General features: G+C 30.6%; 1 protein-coding gene and 2 long non-coding RNA genes across 6 annotated transcripts; all 3 read right to left on the reverse strand.

The window, feature by feature from the left end:
• Positions 1-1,499: 1,499 nt before the first annotated feature.
• On the reverse strand, positions 1,500-5,597 carry LOC131622797 (uncharacterized). The gene is made up of 6 exons (XR_009290009.1): positions 5,439-5,597; positions 5,209-5,319; positions 4,198-4,259; positions 3,014-3,064; positions 2,730-2,925; positions 1,500-2,128 (listed from the first exon to the last, which is right to left on the reverse strand). It is a non-coding gene; the product is annotated as an uncharacterized LOC131622797 (long non-coding RNA).
• Positions 5,598-7,825: 2,228 nt separating this feature from the next.
• On the reverse strand, positions 7,826-8,218 carry LOC131622768 (uncharacterized). The gene has a single exon (XM_058893812.1). The coding sequence runs from the start codon at positions 8,216-8,218 to the stop codon at positions 7,826-7,828; it is 393 nt and encodes a 130-aa protein (XP_058749795.1).
• Positions 8,219-11,416: 3,198 nt separating this feature from the next.
• Positions 11,417-15,433, reverse strand: LOC131622798 (uncharacterized). Of its 4 annotated transcripts, none has more exons than XR_009290011.1 (6): positions 15,146-15,433; positions 14,936-15,047; positions 13,272-14,178; positions 12,388-13,169; positions 12,188-12,254; positions 11,417-11,695 (listed from the first exon to the last, which is right to left on the reverse strand). It is a non-coding gene; the product is annotated as an uncharacterized LOC131622798 (long non-coding RNA). The 4 variants fall into 4 exon arrangements; XR_009290013.1 differs by having other exon boundaries at positions 13,272-13,535; positions 14,076-15,047; XR_009290012.1 differs by having other exon boundaries at positions 12,388-12,609; positions 12,826-13,169; positions 13,272-15,047.
• Positions 15,434-16,449: the final 1,016 nt, after the last annotated feature.

The raw sequence follows: 16,449 nt of genomic DNA on the forward strand, positions 1-16,449 counted from the left end.
ATCCAATCCATCCAATCCATCCGCCAAATAAAAAATAACTTAATGGATGGATTAAATCCATCCATTTATTTACATGGATGGATCCAATCCATCCAACACATTTTAGTAATCCAATGGATTATTTTTATTTTATACTTTAAATGGTTTAAATTATATACGAGTTTCTTTAGAAAATTGAAAAATCGAATTTCTTCAAAAAATTGAAAAATCGAGTTTTTTTCAAAAAACGAAAAAATCGTGTTTTTTCAAAAAAAACGAAAAAATCGATTTTAAAAAAAAAAAAACGAAAAAATTGAGTTTTTTCCGAAAAACGAAAAAATCGTGTTTTTTCGAAAAATGAAAAAAAACAGGTTTTTCTGAAAAAACAATAAAGTCGAGTTTTTTTTCAGAAAAACGAAAAAAGTCGAGTTTTTTTCTCAGATAACGAAAAAATCGAGTTTTTTTCGAAAAAATGAAAAAAGTCGAAATTATTTTGGGGGAAAACGAAAAAAATCGAGTTTTTTTTCGGAAAAATGAAAAAAAATCGATTTTTTTTAGGGAAAACTAAGAAAGGTTGGAGAAATAACCTTCTCAAGATGACTGCAGCTGAATCTATATACCACATATGGAAGGCTTGCAATGACTTGATATTTGGACAAGATCTCCGGATGTTGATATTGTCAAAAGCATCCAATACACTGTTATTTTGCGAGCACGGGCCAAAAAGAAACTCAGGGACCATGTGAATATGACAAACTTGGAGATTAGTTAATTTTGTCTGTTTGTGGTATTCTGGATTTTGTTAGTTATTGTTGAGGTCTGGATCTTGATGATCGGCTTGTATTAACTATTTTGACAATAAAATATATATTTTACTAAAAAAAAGAATACAAAATAAAACTAAAAATGTTTATTTAGAATAAAAATTTTAAATAACAATAATAATTACATAATAGTTTAGTTGTGAATAAAAAACACTAAAAAATATATGTCTCTCACTTTAATAACAGTCCACATATTTATTCATATTAAAAAATAAATATTGCTTAAAAAACATTATTATTTTTAATAAAAAAACATATTTGATGTTTTTTTTAAACAAATATATTTTTCTTTAAATTAAATATTTACTTAATTTAAATAATAAATAGTTTAAAAAGTAATAGGGAAATTGATAAATTTTCTCTTACTTTTAAATATTCTTAAACAAAATTTAGTTTATCTATATTTTTTTAGTTCTTTATTAGTAACTAAATTCTTATGAACTTATTATTGTTATTTAAATTATTTATTTTAACTATTTCAAAACGTATTAAATTAAGCTCAAAAGAAAAAAAATTATAAAGCAAACTAAAGCATCAACATTCAAAAGGGACATCAAAAAGCTCGGAGTTTCTTCGAATATAGATGAAACATTCTTCATGCATTCATGATTCGCTAACATATCCACGCATATATTCACATCTCCATATAAATGGGAGACTATTACAACCTCATGCTCATCCATAAATTACTTGATATTTCGAAGAATAGGAACACAATCCAATTTTATCATTTCTATTTCCAAACATATCAACAACAACAATAATGACAGCATCCCTAACATTAAAATATGGAGCTTTTCCATCTTTCTCTTATCGTTTATCATATACAATAATAGGACTTCTCACTTGATATTTACCATCATTTCAAATTAAAGAAGCAGGTATAATAGACCCTTTGATCGATCCATCTATAGTAAGAATGAATGTTTTCTTTTTGCCTATTGAAGTGAAAGATAAAACATTATGCTTCACTAAGATGTTGAGTCCATTAGGAATTGACATAAATGTTCCTGATGGAGATCCAATATTTGTTACAGTTCATTTGAAAGTCCCCCTTACGATGTGTGGGTTCAATGCTTAAAGAGCAAACGGCGGATAATTCAAATCCTCTGCAGATATATATGATACATTGTAACAACCCCTTGAATTTTCAGTGAGTTTTGTTAAAATGGATTTATTGTAGACTAGTTTACATAATAATTTTATATAAGCCATTTTTCCAACATCATATATTAAGTCGGGATTTAGAGCTTTCACTGGATCAATTTGACCTGCTCCATAAGCAAATTCAGCATCTTGATTATTTGTCGCACTCAATTGTTTGGCTGCAACACAAGGAACGCATGATATTTGTTAATATTAATTTAAAACATATTACCTAAACTATACACATTTCAAATCAAATAATTATAAATTACATTATCTCAGTGTATTGTCTTGTTATGGTGAGTAAATATGTGTTGCATGTCCGTTTTTTTTTATATAGACACGAAGAAAAATAGTAGCAAGTAACTTTGAAGAATCATTTAAAAAAGTTTTTTATATAGAATTATCGATATCACTTGTATGTAATACGTACTTACTTATTAATAATTTTATATATAAGTTTGAAATATTTATTTTAAATATTATATTTAGCATTGTTTCATAGCTGAGGGCATGAGTTCAGTAATAAACATTCGACAATAAAAAAGAATTGAAACAGAGATAAAAGTTTAATTTTATAAAAATGAAATCAAGTAAAAAAGTATAAAAAAAAGTGTAATTCAATTTTCACAGGGATAACTTTCTTAATTGGTTCCAGTAGGTATTCAACTTAAAAAGGACAATTTGTTTTAAAAATATTAATCAAAATTAAATAAGCATCAAATTTATTATCAATTTATTGATGCAAATGTATATTTATATGGAGTGTGATCGTATTACCTGTTGTAATCAAAGATGATCAGATAGCAGCAGATAACTAAGTATCACAGAAGGACTTGATGTATCCTGCTGCACCTAATACATGTGGACATGCCATTGATGTTCCGGATACAATGTTAAATCCCAACTTTCTTCCTTCGATAGAAATCGGAGACCAACTAGCTATGATATCTACTCCGGGAGCAATTAAGTCCGGCTATAACATTAAGCAATAAGAAAGAGTTAATAAAAATATTTAAGATGACATAGATATATTTAATTTAGTGACTAATAGAAAAACAAACCTTAAGAATATCATATTTGGACCTGACTTAAATATAATTGTCATGGGCGTTCTGCAAAACAATTTATAGGAAGAAGTTAAATTTTTTAAAATGATTGTTACAGAGTGTTTATAGAAATTGCAATTCATATATCTTGTATAATTTATGTATTAGCATATGCTAGAGGCATCATTTGATTGGAACAAAACCTTCATTTTTAAATACAGTACTTTTATTAACAAATTATAAACTAAGTCTTCATCTATATTTAATAATATGTTGTTATGCAAGTATGAATTTCAATTAGTTACATGGTTTTATGACCAATATTGTGTGCTTATTTGGGACATGTACACAATAGACAATAGGATACATTTTCTCGATGAGGTCAAATGTTTCACATAAATCTGTATCATTATGAATATTAACATAGTATATTATTAATTAAGTTATAGAAATACTTTAATTTTTAAACGATAAAATATAGATTATAAAAATGACCTTAGCTTATATATATATATATATATATATATATATATATATATATATATATATATATATATATATATATATATATATTAGGGTTAATGAACTTTTTGGTCCCTCTAAATATTGCATATTTCGTTTTTAGTCCCTACAAAAATTTTTTTTAAGAAATCGTCCCTTCAAATTTTTTTGTCTAAACTATTGGTCCCTAACGTCAAATTTGCTAGAGATTAGCTACGACTTTAGTCACCGATTAGCTACGAAATTTGACGTTAAGGACCAATAGTTCGAAAAAAAAAATTTGAAGGGACGATTTCTTGAAAGAAAATTTTAGAGGGACTGAAAACGAAATCTGCAATATTTAGAGGGACCAAAAAATTCATTAACCCTATATATATATATATATATATATATATATATATATATATATATATATATATATATATATATATATATATATATATATATATATATATATATATATATATATATATATATATATATATATATATATATATATATATATATATATATATATATATATATATATATATATATATATATATATATATATATATATATATTCAATTGGATATGTATAAACTAAAAACTAAATAGGTTTAGATGAAGTTGGATCATTTGTAAAAGTAATTTCTTAAACATCCTTACCTACACATATTGTTCTATTTAAAATTTAAAAATTAAATTAAATATGCAACCTGTCAGAAATTTGTTGGAGGAGATTCTTGTAGTGAACCAATAATGCATTGATAATGTAAGTCTGCATATTTACAGAAATAACATATAATTATGAGAAATGTGAAAAATAAATTTAAAAGATGTTTATCAACTTTAAGGGGAGAGTGGGAGAATAATCGAGGGATGGTTGAAATATTTATAGATAAAGAGGTAGTGAGGGGTTATGTCAGTGAGGTGTTTATGGAAAGAGGAATAGAGGTAGGCAGGAAACAAAACTCGTACATGTGGCTCTCTACTAGAACTCGCTTTGATAATAGAATCTGTTTTAATTGGATTTGTGTTCGAGTTTAAATTTTTCTACGATTACAAAATATGATAACGGGTCGGCTAATTGAAACACTAATATTTATCTTGAACTCGTCTAATTTTTTCCATTATGTATATTATTATTTATTTTTGATAATTTAAAATATTAAATATGTGACCAGTTTTTTATATTTTGATTTGTATTATTATTTAAAATATTTTAAATGTATAAATGAAAATTTTTAAATTTTTTTTATTTTATTATTTATAATGTAATTTAATATTTGAAAAATAAGTATTTTTATTAAAAGAAATTAATCTAACTAAATGGATGGTGGCGGGACGGGATACTCGAACCCGTTTAAGATGAGTTTGAGTTTTAATTCTCTATCCTGTTTGAATTTTGGTGGAAAACATAAATTGTTTGGGAATTCAAGTTTGGGATAATAACTATATATTATTGATTAGATTTATTTTCCTTCAAATAATTTTAAAAAAAAAAAAGTAAATTAGTTAATTCATTTCTATTAATAGATTCCTTTTAAAAAGATAATTGATAATAAATACATTTGATGAACTATACTTTTCAATTAAATAAATTATAAAAATCCAGAGCTTAATACAATTATTAGCATAAATATCTTATCTAAAAAATTAATATAGATCAACAGAAATTAAATAAATATTTACTAAATACTATTTAGATATTGGTTTTAAGATCTTACATGTTTAATCAAGAAAATCACAGTTGATTTGTATTCCATTTACCATTAACATTAGTTAATGATAAATGATGTCTTGCTATGATAGAAATCGCAAAAGTAATAACAATGAACCTGCATGAAAAAAGATAAAATTTTAGAAGAACACTACCCTTTATTTTATAGGTAAGAATACAAAAGTAGATTTAAACTAATTCTTATGAATATTTTAGATTTAATATATTACAACATACCATTTATGAAGTAAACTGTTGCACAAAGAGATAAGGAGATATGATGGACTGGTGGTTGTTAATGTGAGTGAGAGATAAAGAAGTTTTGGTTGTGAGATATTGACAACTATCACCGAGCAATGCTTATAAGAAAAAGAGTGAGAAAGAGAGAGATGAGAGATTTATTGAAAAATTTGTGTTGCGACTTTGAAGAGTGAAGCTGTATTTATAAACTTTACAAAAGGTTATGTTTTTTTTTTTTTTGAATAAACAATTTTATTAAAGAGAGAATAAAGGGTTCTCCAACCCAAATACATGGTTAGTTCGTATTTCAATTATAAGGACCACTATGGTAAGCATCTCAAAAGAAAAATAAAGCGGGAATACTAGCTTTATATTATTTTCATGTTTCTGGTTTCTTTTGTGTGAAGGAATCAATTATGTTGTTTGTCCATATATATATATATATGTATCTGTCGAACATGTGTGGTACAGTTTCATCATTTTCATTTTATACTTTATTATTTTGAAATTTTCTCCCTCTCTAAAACAAAATGCACAACATCCTTAGTTTGTCGACTTATATGTCAAAGAAAAATTCACATGTCTTTACGAGAACTTGTAACTAATTCGTGCATCCGCACGAGTTCTGGTATGAGATGCACATTTATTTTAAATGTATATTTTTTAATAAAAAAAACATCTGGTTACCTGTGAAAAAATAATAATTGAATGTATAATTAATAAAAATATATTTTGATCAGTAACTTCATGTCCCGTTAATAATCAATATTTTGATTAATAACTTCATGTTCTCGTGTACAAATATTAATTTGGTCAATAACTTCATGTCTCCATGTACTTTAAAATATATTTTGATCAGTAATTTCATGTCCCATTAATAATCAATATTTTGATCAACAACTTCATGTCTTATTAATAATCAATATTTTAATCAGTAACTTTAATTTTCCGTGTACAAAAGGTTTAGTAAAACATAATCTTATTTTTACATCACATTTATACACTAAAACTAACTTAAAAAATATTATTAAGAAGCATAAATTTTCTTATATATTATTATTTTTTTAAAATCTAAAATTGTAAAAAGAATATTTATTAAAAACGATCTGTTATAAAATTATTTATTTGAATGAGAATGTTGGCTAAGTTTATTCTGTCACAAAAATTATTGGCCTTAAAATCACTTACTATCAAACTCACTAAATGACTATTATGATAGTGAATGATAAAAAATTTAAAAACAACTATCATTAATTGTAAAAGATAAAGTAAACCGTTTTAAGTATTAAAACAATTCTTTTAATTATTTCCTTAAAAAAGTTGTAGAAGGTAAAATAATAAAATGTATAAATTTAATTAATTAAAATATTTTGATTGGAAAGATTGAGTACGGAGTTAGAGAAAATTGTATTGAAAAAGTAAATAAATACATAGAATACAAACATAAAAATTATAATATTATCATTTACAATATTAAATATTATTATAATTAATTAAGTCAAAATAAATGTATAAATAATTACTATACATTAATATATATTGATTTGTTTCAATCTTTCTAACTTCGAAGGAGCATGACAAAGCATATATATAAACAATAATAATTTCTCATTTGAAATAATTACATGAAATATATAATATTATTTAAGAGATGGTTTAGTAGTTTCAACTTTCAATATCTTTGATCAACTCTAGTACAAGCTAGCTTCAATTGACCCATGTGACTCGTCCGTTGGTGAACATGCATTTTCATGAAATTGCATAAGATTTATAATATCATTTCTAGTAAGCTAGCTACAACTTTACTAATGTCATTGTAGTATGAAAAATGTCATTGTTTCTTGTCTCAATTTAAGGATTTCTTTATATGTCAGTAATGCCTCTATATCATATAAATTAATCTTTAGAGGACAAAAATAGGTACTGCATACATAAATTATTCATAGGATGTAGTATATGTTGAAAGGCAAAGTGTTACAATTGCCATTAATAAATCTTTGGGTTTAATGGTGATACACTAACAGTGTAAAAAGGTTTTACACTGTCATCCAATGAAAATGCATCATTCTGTCATGTCATCTCAGTAATTTAAAAATAACAGTATGACTTGGTAGGATACATGGTCGTGATTGGTTGACAGTGTAAATTTTTTTTATACTGTCAGTGCATCACCTATTTTCTCTAAATCTTTAGTGTTTTAACGGTCTAATATATCTCATTATAACAATTATAAATAAATAAATTTATAATAAAATAAAACAAAATTGATAAATGTAATTTTTTTTATTAGTTACTACATTTTTCTGTCGTAGAAAAGACTTTACACCTCTAAGTAATTAATATTTAAATTATTAATTAAAATTAATATTTTTGACGGAAAAAAATTAACTCATATCATTAATAATAATATTCTGAATACATGTTGGTATAACAGTAAAATTGTGAAAACTAGCTAGGGATGGAGCCACGTGTGCCAAAGCATGGACAACTTCATTGGCTTGTCTCCTAACGAACTTAACATGAGAGTACCTAAAAAAGAGTGACAACAAACGATTACATTCTCCAGTAACAGCACCAAAGTTCGAATCGTTTGGTTTTGGAGATATAACACTATCCACCACACTTTTGGCATCTAACTCAAAATCCATGTTATCATAACCAAGACCATTAACCCATTTGATAGATGCCAAAAGAGCTAAAGCTTCTCCAATAACAACTTCAGTACGTACAAGGCGAAAACCATTCTGTGCGAGCAACGACAAAATGACCTTCAGCATTTCGAATGCACATACCAATGCCTACCTTATTATGAGAGAAAGACGCATCAATGTTGCATTTGAAACGACCAACCGAAGGTTTATTCCACTTGGTAACAATTGTCGTTGGATCTGGATTCGAGTTACTGGTTCGAAATTGTTAGGCATCTCGCCATCCCGCCAACAACTGCGAGGCTCGACTACAAATGGTGACTGATGATTCTTCGATTTGATTTCAGATATGATTATTACGACCTTTCCAGATACTCCATAAGATAGTTGAGAAAACTGCCTGATGATCTTGATTAGATACCTGCAGGAAAGAAAAGATCACAGAAGCAAATAATATTCCATTATTAATCCACTACTGCTGAATAGGCCCTATACCCACTTTTTCCCAACACTCAATACTCTTCGGGCACTGAAAAAATAGATGATAATTATTTTCTTCACCATCCCTACAACCAACACAGCTAGAAGAACAATTAAAATTAATGTAAAACAAAAGTTTATAGATTTAAATTTATGTGCGTGTAGAAATTGCAAGTGAAGCATATTTATTTAATAAATAGCAAGGGAATCATATACAATATTAATATTATAGTTTAGATATTAACTAGTGTAAATAGTAATTTATTATCCTTATTAAAAAGCTGGAAAAAGAAAATTAGTGCACTAGTAGTTATAGCATAGTAGTTTGACAGTAGATACATGTGCATTTATTTACCCTCACCAAATTTATGGAGCTATGTTTCCTTTCACTTTTTACATGGTTATAGTGCATATTTCAATTATAAGGACGCTATGGTAAGCATCTCAAAAGAAAAATAAAGTGGGAATACTAGCTTTATATTATTTTCATGTTTCTGGTTTCTTTTGTATGAAGGAATCAATTATCTTGTTTGTCCATATATATGTATCTGTTGAACATTTGTGACAGTTTCATCATTTTCATTTTATACTTTATTATTTTGAAATTTTCTCCCTCTCTTTAACAAAATGCACAACATCCTTAGTTTGTCGACTTATTTTGAGCACCATCTGGACGCGGCGGTCGATGCCGAGCAGGAGGGTGACGAGCTATTCACACAGTATCACCGCGGCTGCGCTCTCCGGTGCTGGTACATGCATGTGGTAGGCGCTGCATGTTTTGTGGACAAGAGTGCAAGGTACGTCGACGTGACCTACCTCCGCTACTTCATGGACCTGGATACCGTTCACCAGTGGAACTGGGGGGCAGCTACTCTGGCATACCTCTACCAGAAGCTGAATGAGGCCTCCAACTGGAGGACGAGGCAGTTGGTCGGATCCTGCACACTACTTACGGTACGTTTTATTTTAATACGTATTTATTTATTTATTTATTTATGTTTCGTATTTATTTTTAATACATTATCGTGTTTATGTTTCAGAGCTGGATCATCTCCTACTTCTTCCGCATCCACGGCTTTCACATCGATCCTGCGTACGTGGACGCCATGCCCAGGGCCGCCAGATACGTTCTCCAGAGAGGGAACCATGCGATGGGACCATACCGTGGATACCTGGACCGCACGATGCACGACGACGTCACCTGGAGGCCGTTCAGCGACTACGCTCAGATTGTCCCCTTTGACGGCATTGCTCTATATTCAGGCTGGCATGCGGGACTACCATCATGGTCCGGTATCTCCCTGAGCGGTGCATGCGTCAGTTCGGATTCGTGCAGCGGATACCTAGGTCACCCTTTGAGGCTGCTCCCGACACAGTGACCCGAGTGCAGCTCACTGCCATATGGGAGGACTGGCAGCATCATGTGGTACCGCAGGAGTACCGTCTCACTCGGGTCACACAGGACTGGCACAGTGAGGAGGGATACGTCACATGGTTCTATCGGGTGTCACATCCTCTGCTGAGACCCGACGTTCCCGGCGCTCCTAGGCCAACACACGAGGAGATCCTGGAGAACCAGCAGGCCGAGGATGACCACGCCATTGATCTCATGCCGATCTGCCAGCGGATAGAGATGCTTGGGCGGGACGCGTTGGATCGAGGTGTCGTTCAGCAGGGCGGTCTAGAGGCTGTGGCCGTGATGGAGATGATCGTCACTGATGCGGACCGTGCGGCGGCATACAGGCGGCAGAGGAGGTCCCAGGGAGAGAGGGTTAGGCACACCCAGTAGTGGTCGGGTTTATTTATTTTTTGTTTTCGGATTGTATCTTTAGCACATTATTATTATTATTATTATTTGGATTCAGATCGGATGTATATATTACTTTTTTTTTATCATATTAGTATTTTCACCTTTATATGTCGTTTATTTTATTTCCCGGTTTCTTTTAATTAAAAATATGAAACTGTTAAGAAAAACATAAAAAAAAAATCCCTGTTTCTGCATAATTCGGAAGTGCATTTCCGAAACCCCTCAAAATCTGAACAAAGGTGTTTTCGAAAGTTCATCTCCGAACACACCCCCCATGAGGTGTTTTCGGAAGATCATCTCCGAAGACACCCCCCATGAGGTGTTTTCGGAGATGCACTTCCGAATTGTGGAAATTTTTTTAAAAAAATCAAAGCTTCGGAAGTTCATTTCCGAAGCAGGGGTAATTTGGGTTTTTCGCTGGGGTGACCCCCATAGGGAGGTGGCTAAAGAAATTTTCTATAATTAAGGGTTTTGCAAACAGTGCCCTCAGGACAATGGTTAAATGTTCCCAAAAAAAATATTTTATAAAAAATTTAATATTTTAATTTTCGAAGCATTAAATACGCAGATTACTGAGATAAATTTACTATTTTTAAAGTCTTAACTATTGCCCTGATGATACTGGTTAACATTTCCCTATAATTAATTAAGTCAAAATAAATGTACACTACTAGAAATACTCAATTTTCCTGCGGATTTACCTGCGGATTTGAGTAAAATTTCCGCAGGAAAAGTGTTTCCTGCGGATTTTCCTGCGGTATCTGGTCCCCAGCTAAAACCTTCGTGGGTAATATTTTCGGCAGGAAATTCCGCAGGAAAAACCGCAGGTAAATCCGCAGGAAAATATCCGCAGGTAAATCCGCTGTAAATTCCGCTGGAAAGTCCGCAGATAAATCCCCAGGAACGGTAAATCCGCAGGTAATTCCGCAGGTAAAGTATTTTTAAATTTAAAAAAAAATCTAAATTATTATACAAAAGTTAAATAAAGAACAAAGTACTCACCTATATAATTATTTAGGTGAAGTAGTGAACCGTTTTCATCTTTAATCAGCAATATCAAAGATAAAATTAACACCAAAAAATAGAGTAATGGATGCTTCATCTTTAACTAGTTCAAGTCTGAGAATTTCAAATTCAAAGTCGTTTTTCCATTACCTTCCACAACAGAACAGAGTAGCAACTCCATTTTGAACAGAAAAAACCGCTTTGGGAAATAAGCGCTCCGTTGGAGCTTTTGGGGAAAACCGCTTATGCGTTGTTGTTATTGTTTGTATCTTTTCCACTTTGCTGACTTTTCTTTCTCTTCTTGCCATTGCCTTGTTCGAATCAATGAAACAGAGAGTGAGTGAGGTAGTAGTAGCACTAGCATACCATGGATTTCAAAAACCAAATATGCAGTGCTTTTTTGAATCTAAAGATCAAACACACTTATACAAATAATATCAGAAACCAATCAATCATAATTGTGTGTTCAACAAATAATATAGCTTAGTTTCTTCTATTAGTAGTTTCTTCATCAACAAAGTAAACAATGCAGGGATCTACAATCACAAAGTAAACAATTCAGGGATCTACGGTCACAAGCAATGGCTGTTTGGTCTAAAATTCTATATATATTTTATCTCATTTTAACTTAGATCCAACAGACAGGACAATGGGGATCTAAGATACAACACTTCTGCAACCATTGCACTGTGCGCAATGCTGTAGGTGCTCCAAAAAAAATTTAAGCTTTAGTGCTGCCTAAATGATATTATTAATGCCTTTAGGCTTGCAGTTGCAATTATTAAGACACGGAAAAAGCTGACCTGATGTTCGCTTCAAAGGTAAAGCTGTCATTGCCCATGAAATATTCTTTAGTTTGACCTTTCGATCCTGAAAATTTTGACAAAGTATTAAGTTAGAGTTTTAAAGAAATGCTGCTTCTTCTCAGTTTCAGATCAATAGCACACAAACAACATTAGTTTGTATTGCAGATTTTGTTGTAGCTGAAAAGAGTTAAGGAGACCTTATTCTCAAGATCTTCATCTTCTTCACTTTCTTCATCTGAAGTCGATGAATCAGAGCCACTGCATCATAAAATTCCTCCTGGACTTCTGCATTTTCATATTCAGCTCTGGACAAAGAAATACTAGAGATTTTGGAATGAACAACTGTAACAGAGTATCTTGTTGGTGGAGTGTTGGATTGGCTCCAATATATTCCTTTTGAATCTATATGTCTATTCATGCTAGTATTACAAAAGTGAATTAAAAGTGAAAATCAAGTTGTTAGTGAAAATTAAGTGTGAATTTTAAAACAAAAAATAGTTTTAGAAAAAGAATAATAAAATCTATTAGACTTTGGGAACTCTAATGCTAGGTCCTACAAAATCCAATAGTTTCCATACATTGCTTATTTGCTGCCCAAAATTTATAAAAGGAGATCAAAAGCAGAACATGAATACCTTTGGCATCATTGAAGGATCAAGATGTTGAATAAAGGTGCATATAGAAGACACACCAGGCCAGGATTCTTCTGTTGGCACGCCAAGCAAACTTGATATATAAAATGTCCAATCCATTATTTCATATAAGTGCAGAGAAATTACACATATAATAGTGATTGTGTTTTGGTGAAATTACTAAAATATCTAAGCCAATATATCTCAGGTTCGTCTTTACCAACGAACAAAGGTTTGAGCTTAATCATATCCGCAAATATGCAGCCCATCGACCAGATATTAACTGCAGTTGAGTAACGGGTAGAACCCATCAAAAGTTCAGGTGCTTTATAACAACGATTCCCCATCTGAAAATTACAAAAACATTAATTTCAATAAAGTAGACCATATAACTCATATTTATATTTAGTTTTAAGATAGAAAATAAAGAGAGTAAAGTATTATACTACCAAGCCAGACTAAGCCACAAACGTTGCAAGAACAGGCATCATCGAGAACTTCGGCAAAATTGACGTGAAGACTTTTCTTGATTCCTTTGTGGACGATCAAACCGACCTTGCTTTACTACGAAACTGATGCATTATGTAGAAATCTTTGGAAACCTGAAGTCAGCTCGTCAATAATGGTTTTCACTAAAAGCTATCGTAAATATGAGCTGGCTTTGACTTCTGTCAAACAGGCCGCAGTCAGGTTAAATTTTTTCCATGTGAAACCTAAAAGTTTAAATTTTTTCCATGAGGTTAGTTTAATGAACAGAAATATAACACGTGAATTCACATTCCAAAAGCACTTTAAGGAACCTCAAAAGAATTAAAAAATGGCGGGTTCAAAATCATTTGTAAATTCCAATGTGAGTTGGTGAGATGAGTCCATCTGTTTTTGGCAAATACAAATTAAAAAATGTAGCACCCGTGACTAAAAGCAAACATCCAATAAACTTTTCACATTAATTGATTAAATAATTGCCAAACATTTCCAAAAGATATTGAGAGGCTAAGATTCAATGAAAAAAGTACTCAGATCATGAGAATAATAATTATAATGATAGAATAAAGTATATAAAGGTCAGTGACAAAATTATAATGATTGAAATTTTGATTCTAGAATGAGTAAGTTCCTGCATGTTAAGTCCCTACTGGTCTATTATCATAAGGTCAGCAGTAGAATGTCACTAATTGTACTTACAGGGCCATAATATTAAATAACTACAGAATATTGCATGTTGCATTTTCTGTGAAGTATGATAAAAATACCTGACATGGGCCTTCTAAGATCCATTAGATGACTATTCGCTGACATGCTTCAAGGCCTCAATCATCCAGTTTGCAACCCCTTTGACTAATAGTCAAGCAACAACTTAGAAATGAAAAAAGATGTAAATATTCAATTTTCAGTTTTTCACTACAAAATGATTCCAACAAACCAAAAACTAGAAGGAATCATGTAATTGCAAAACATGTCCACTACATTACTAATTATTACAAAGCATCCTCACTCCACTCAAAAAACAATGGCCATTGCATGAAGTTTTGTTGTCTTCCTGTAACTCCATGCATGGAGCTTCCTAATGATCATATAATAGTCCATAAGTTTACACTAGTACACAAACCTAAACTAGTATGATGTTAGTCAAACAAGGCATTTTCTTTTACAATTACCTTGTTCTAACTTCTAACACAAATACCACATGTATAAAGAACATGTAAGTCTTTAATAGAACTACTCACATTGTTAGCTTAATAGGATAATCCAATTAATTTTTGTTATATACTAAGTGGGTTCATATTTCATACAAATTATACTACTATGTCAACCATATGCAAGTCCCAGATTCCCATTGCAAAACTGAATTAAACCACTTCAACTAGAACGTTAACAAAGAAAGAAATCATAACAATGGAAAGAAACACTATATTTGTCACGCATAATGAACAATAATTACTTTTTATCGGCAATAGCACGAAACGGCAATAACGAAGATAATTATATGCTAATATGCAAACTAACCTGAGCATAATCATCAATAGCAACTATGAAACACAACGGCAACAAATCAAAAGTAAAATAGAAGCAAAAAGAGGGAAAAAATCCGGTGAGGCATTTTATCGAATACCTTGTGAGAAAGATCGAAAGCTGCATTTTCTTCTCCTCATCGCTTCAACCGATAAGCATTCCTCCATTCTCAGCTTTATGATATCGTATGCTTGCTCTAACTTTAACTCAAACTGAAATTTATATTGAAATCAAATCACAATCAGTTGTAGCATAACCCATAATGGAGTAAAAACAGTAAAAATGCAAAGAATCACGAAACAAAACTAACCTGCTCCGAGTTGAAATTTCGAGCGCAAACAGATTCTGAGCCCCAATGCGAATCGAATCCTGAGTCGATAACAATTCGAATCAGTTCTGAAATCCAAATCCAACCAATTCGAGACCAAGAGAATCAGCGTCATAATTGTTGCGTAAGAATTGAGAGGGAGAGAGCATGATTTTGAGAGTGTGTCGCACAAGAGAAACCGTGAAAGCTTGAGCCAATGCGCGTGAGAAAAAGTGCTTCTTCAAAGAAGCGCTTCTGAATATGTCGTGTTTGCTCTCATAGAAGAAGCATTTTTAGGTTTTTTTTTGTAAGCTGCATTTTTAGGTCACTGCATAAGTATCTATCTTAATATTTCTTTCTATTTACTTTTTTTTAATTTTATTTTTTAAAATTTTATATCTATTATTGAAATAGACCAAATTATATTATATATAACTATATATTTTTAATATTTACAAAAATAGAAAAAATTAAGTAAAACTAATATATTTTTTTAATATCTCAACTATATTTATTATTTTATTATAATAAAATAGATTTAAATGATTTTATTTTCATCTCAAGACAGTACCACTATGATTCTACCCACAATTATCATCAAAACAAGCAACAGGAGCAAGCAAGTCGAATGGAAAAGCAAATAAAACGACATAAAATACAAGGAACATAGATGAATACCTGAGTTGAAGTGTGAAGATGAAGAAGACGACAACACTACTAAAGCTATCAAATGGGCCCAACAACAGAACACCAGCGAAGATGAACGGGCTACGACTAGGGTTTAACAAGGAAACATACTAAAATACATCATAAAAATAATTACTAACATAGAACAAATAATGATTAAAAATAAAAATTTAACTAAATAAAAACACCATAAAAATAATTAATAAAATAGAAAAAATAATGATTAATTTTTTTTTTATAAATTTAAACAAAAATTACTAATATTTTAAGAAAACATTTAAATATGTTAAATCGGCAGCAAAATCCGCAGGAAAGTTTCCTGCGGAATTACCTGCGGATTTAGTATTAAAGTTTGGTTTTATTAAAAATAGATATCCGCAGCAAAATCCGCAGGAAACGTTCCTGCGAAATTACCTGCGGATTTTATATTGTTGTTAGATATTTTATTTGAAATATATATTCCGCAGCAAAATTCGCAGGTATTCCTACGGAATTTTCTGCCAATTCTTATTTCGTAGGAAAGTTAATTTAATTTAATAATGTCCCAGGAAAATCCGTAGGTATATCTGCGGAATTTTTTCCGCAGGAAATTCCGCAGGTAAATCGAGTATTTCTAGTAG

The sequence above is a fragment of the Vicia villosa genome, unplaced genomic scaffold (genome assembly GCF_029867415.1).
Source record: "Vicia villosa cultivar HV-30 ecotype Madison, WI unplaced genomic scaffold, Vvil1.0 ctg.000044F_1_1, whole genome shotgun sequence".
In the NCBI taxonomy this organism is placed as follows: domain Eukaryota; kingdom Viridiplantae; phylum Streptophyta; class Magnoliopsida; order Fabales; family Fabaceae; genus Vicia; species Vicia villosa.

Coding starts and splice junctions, on each gene's coding strand:
- LOC131622768 (XM_058893812.1), bottom strand. CDS start 8,218: ATGCTGAAGGTCATTTTGTCGTTGCTCGCACAGAATGGTTTTCGCCTT.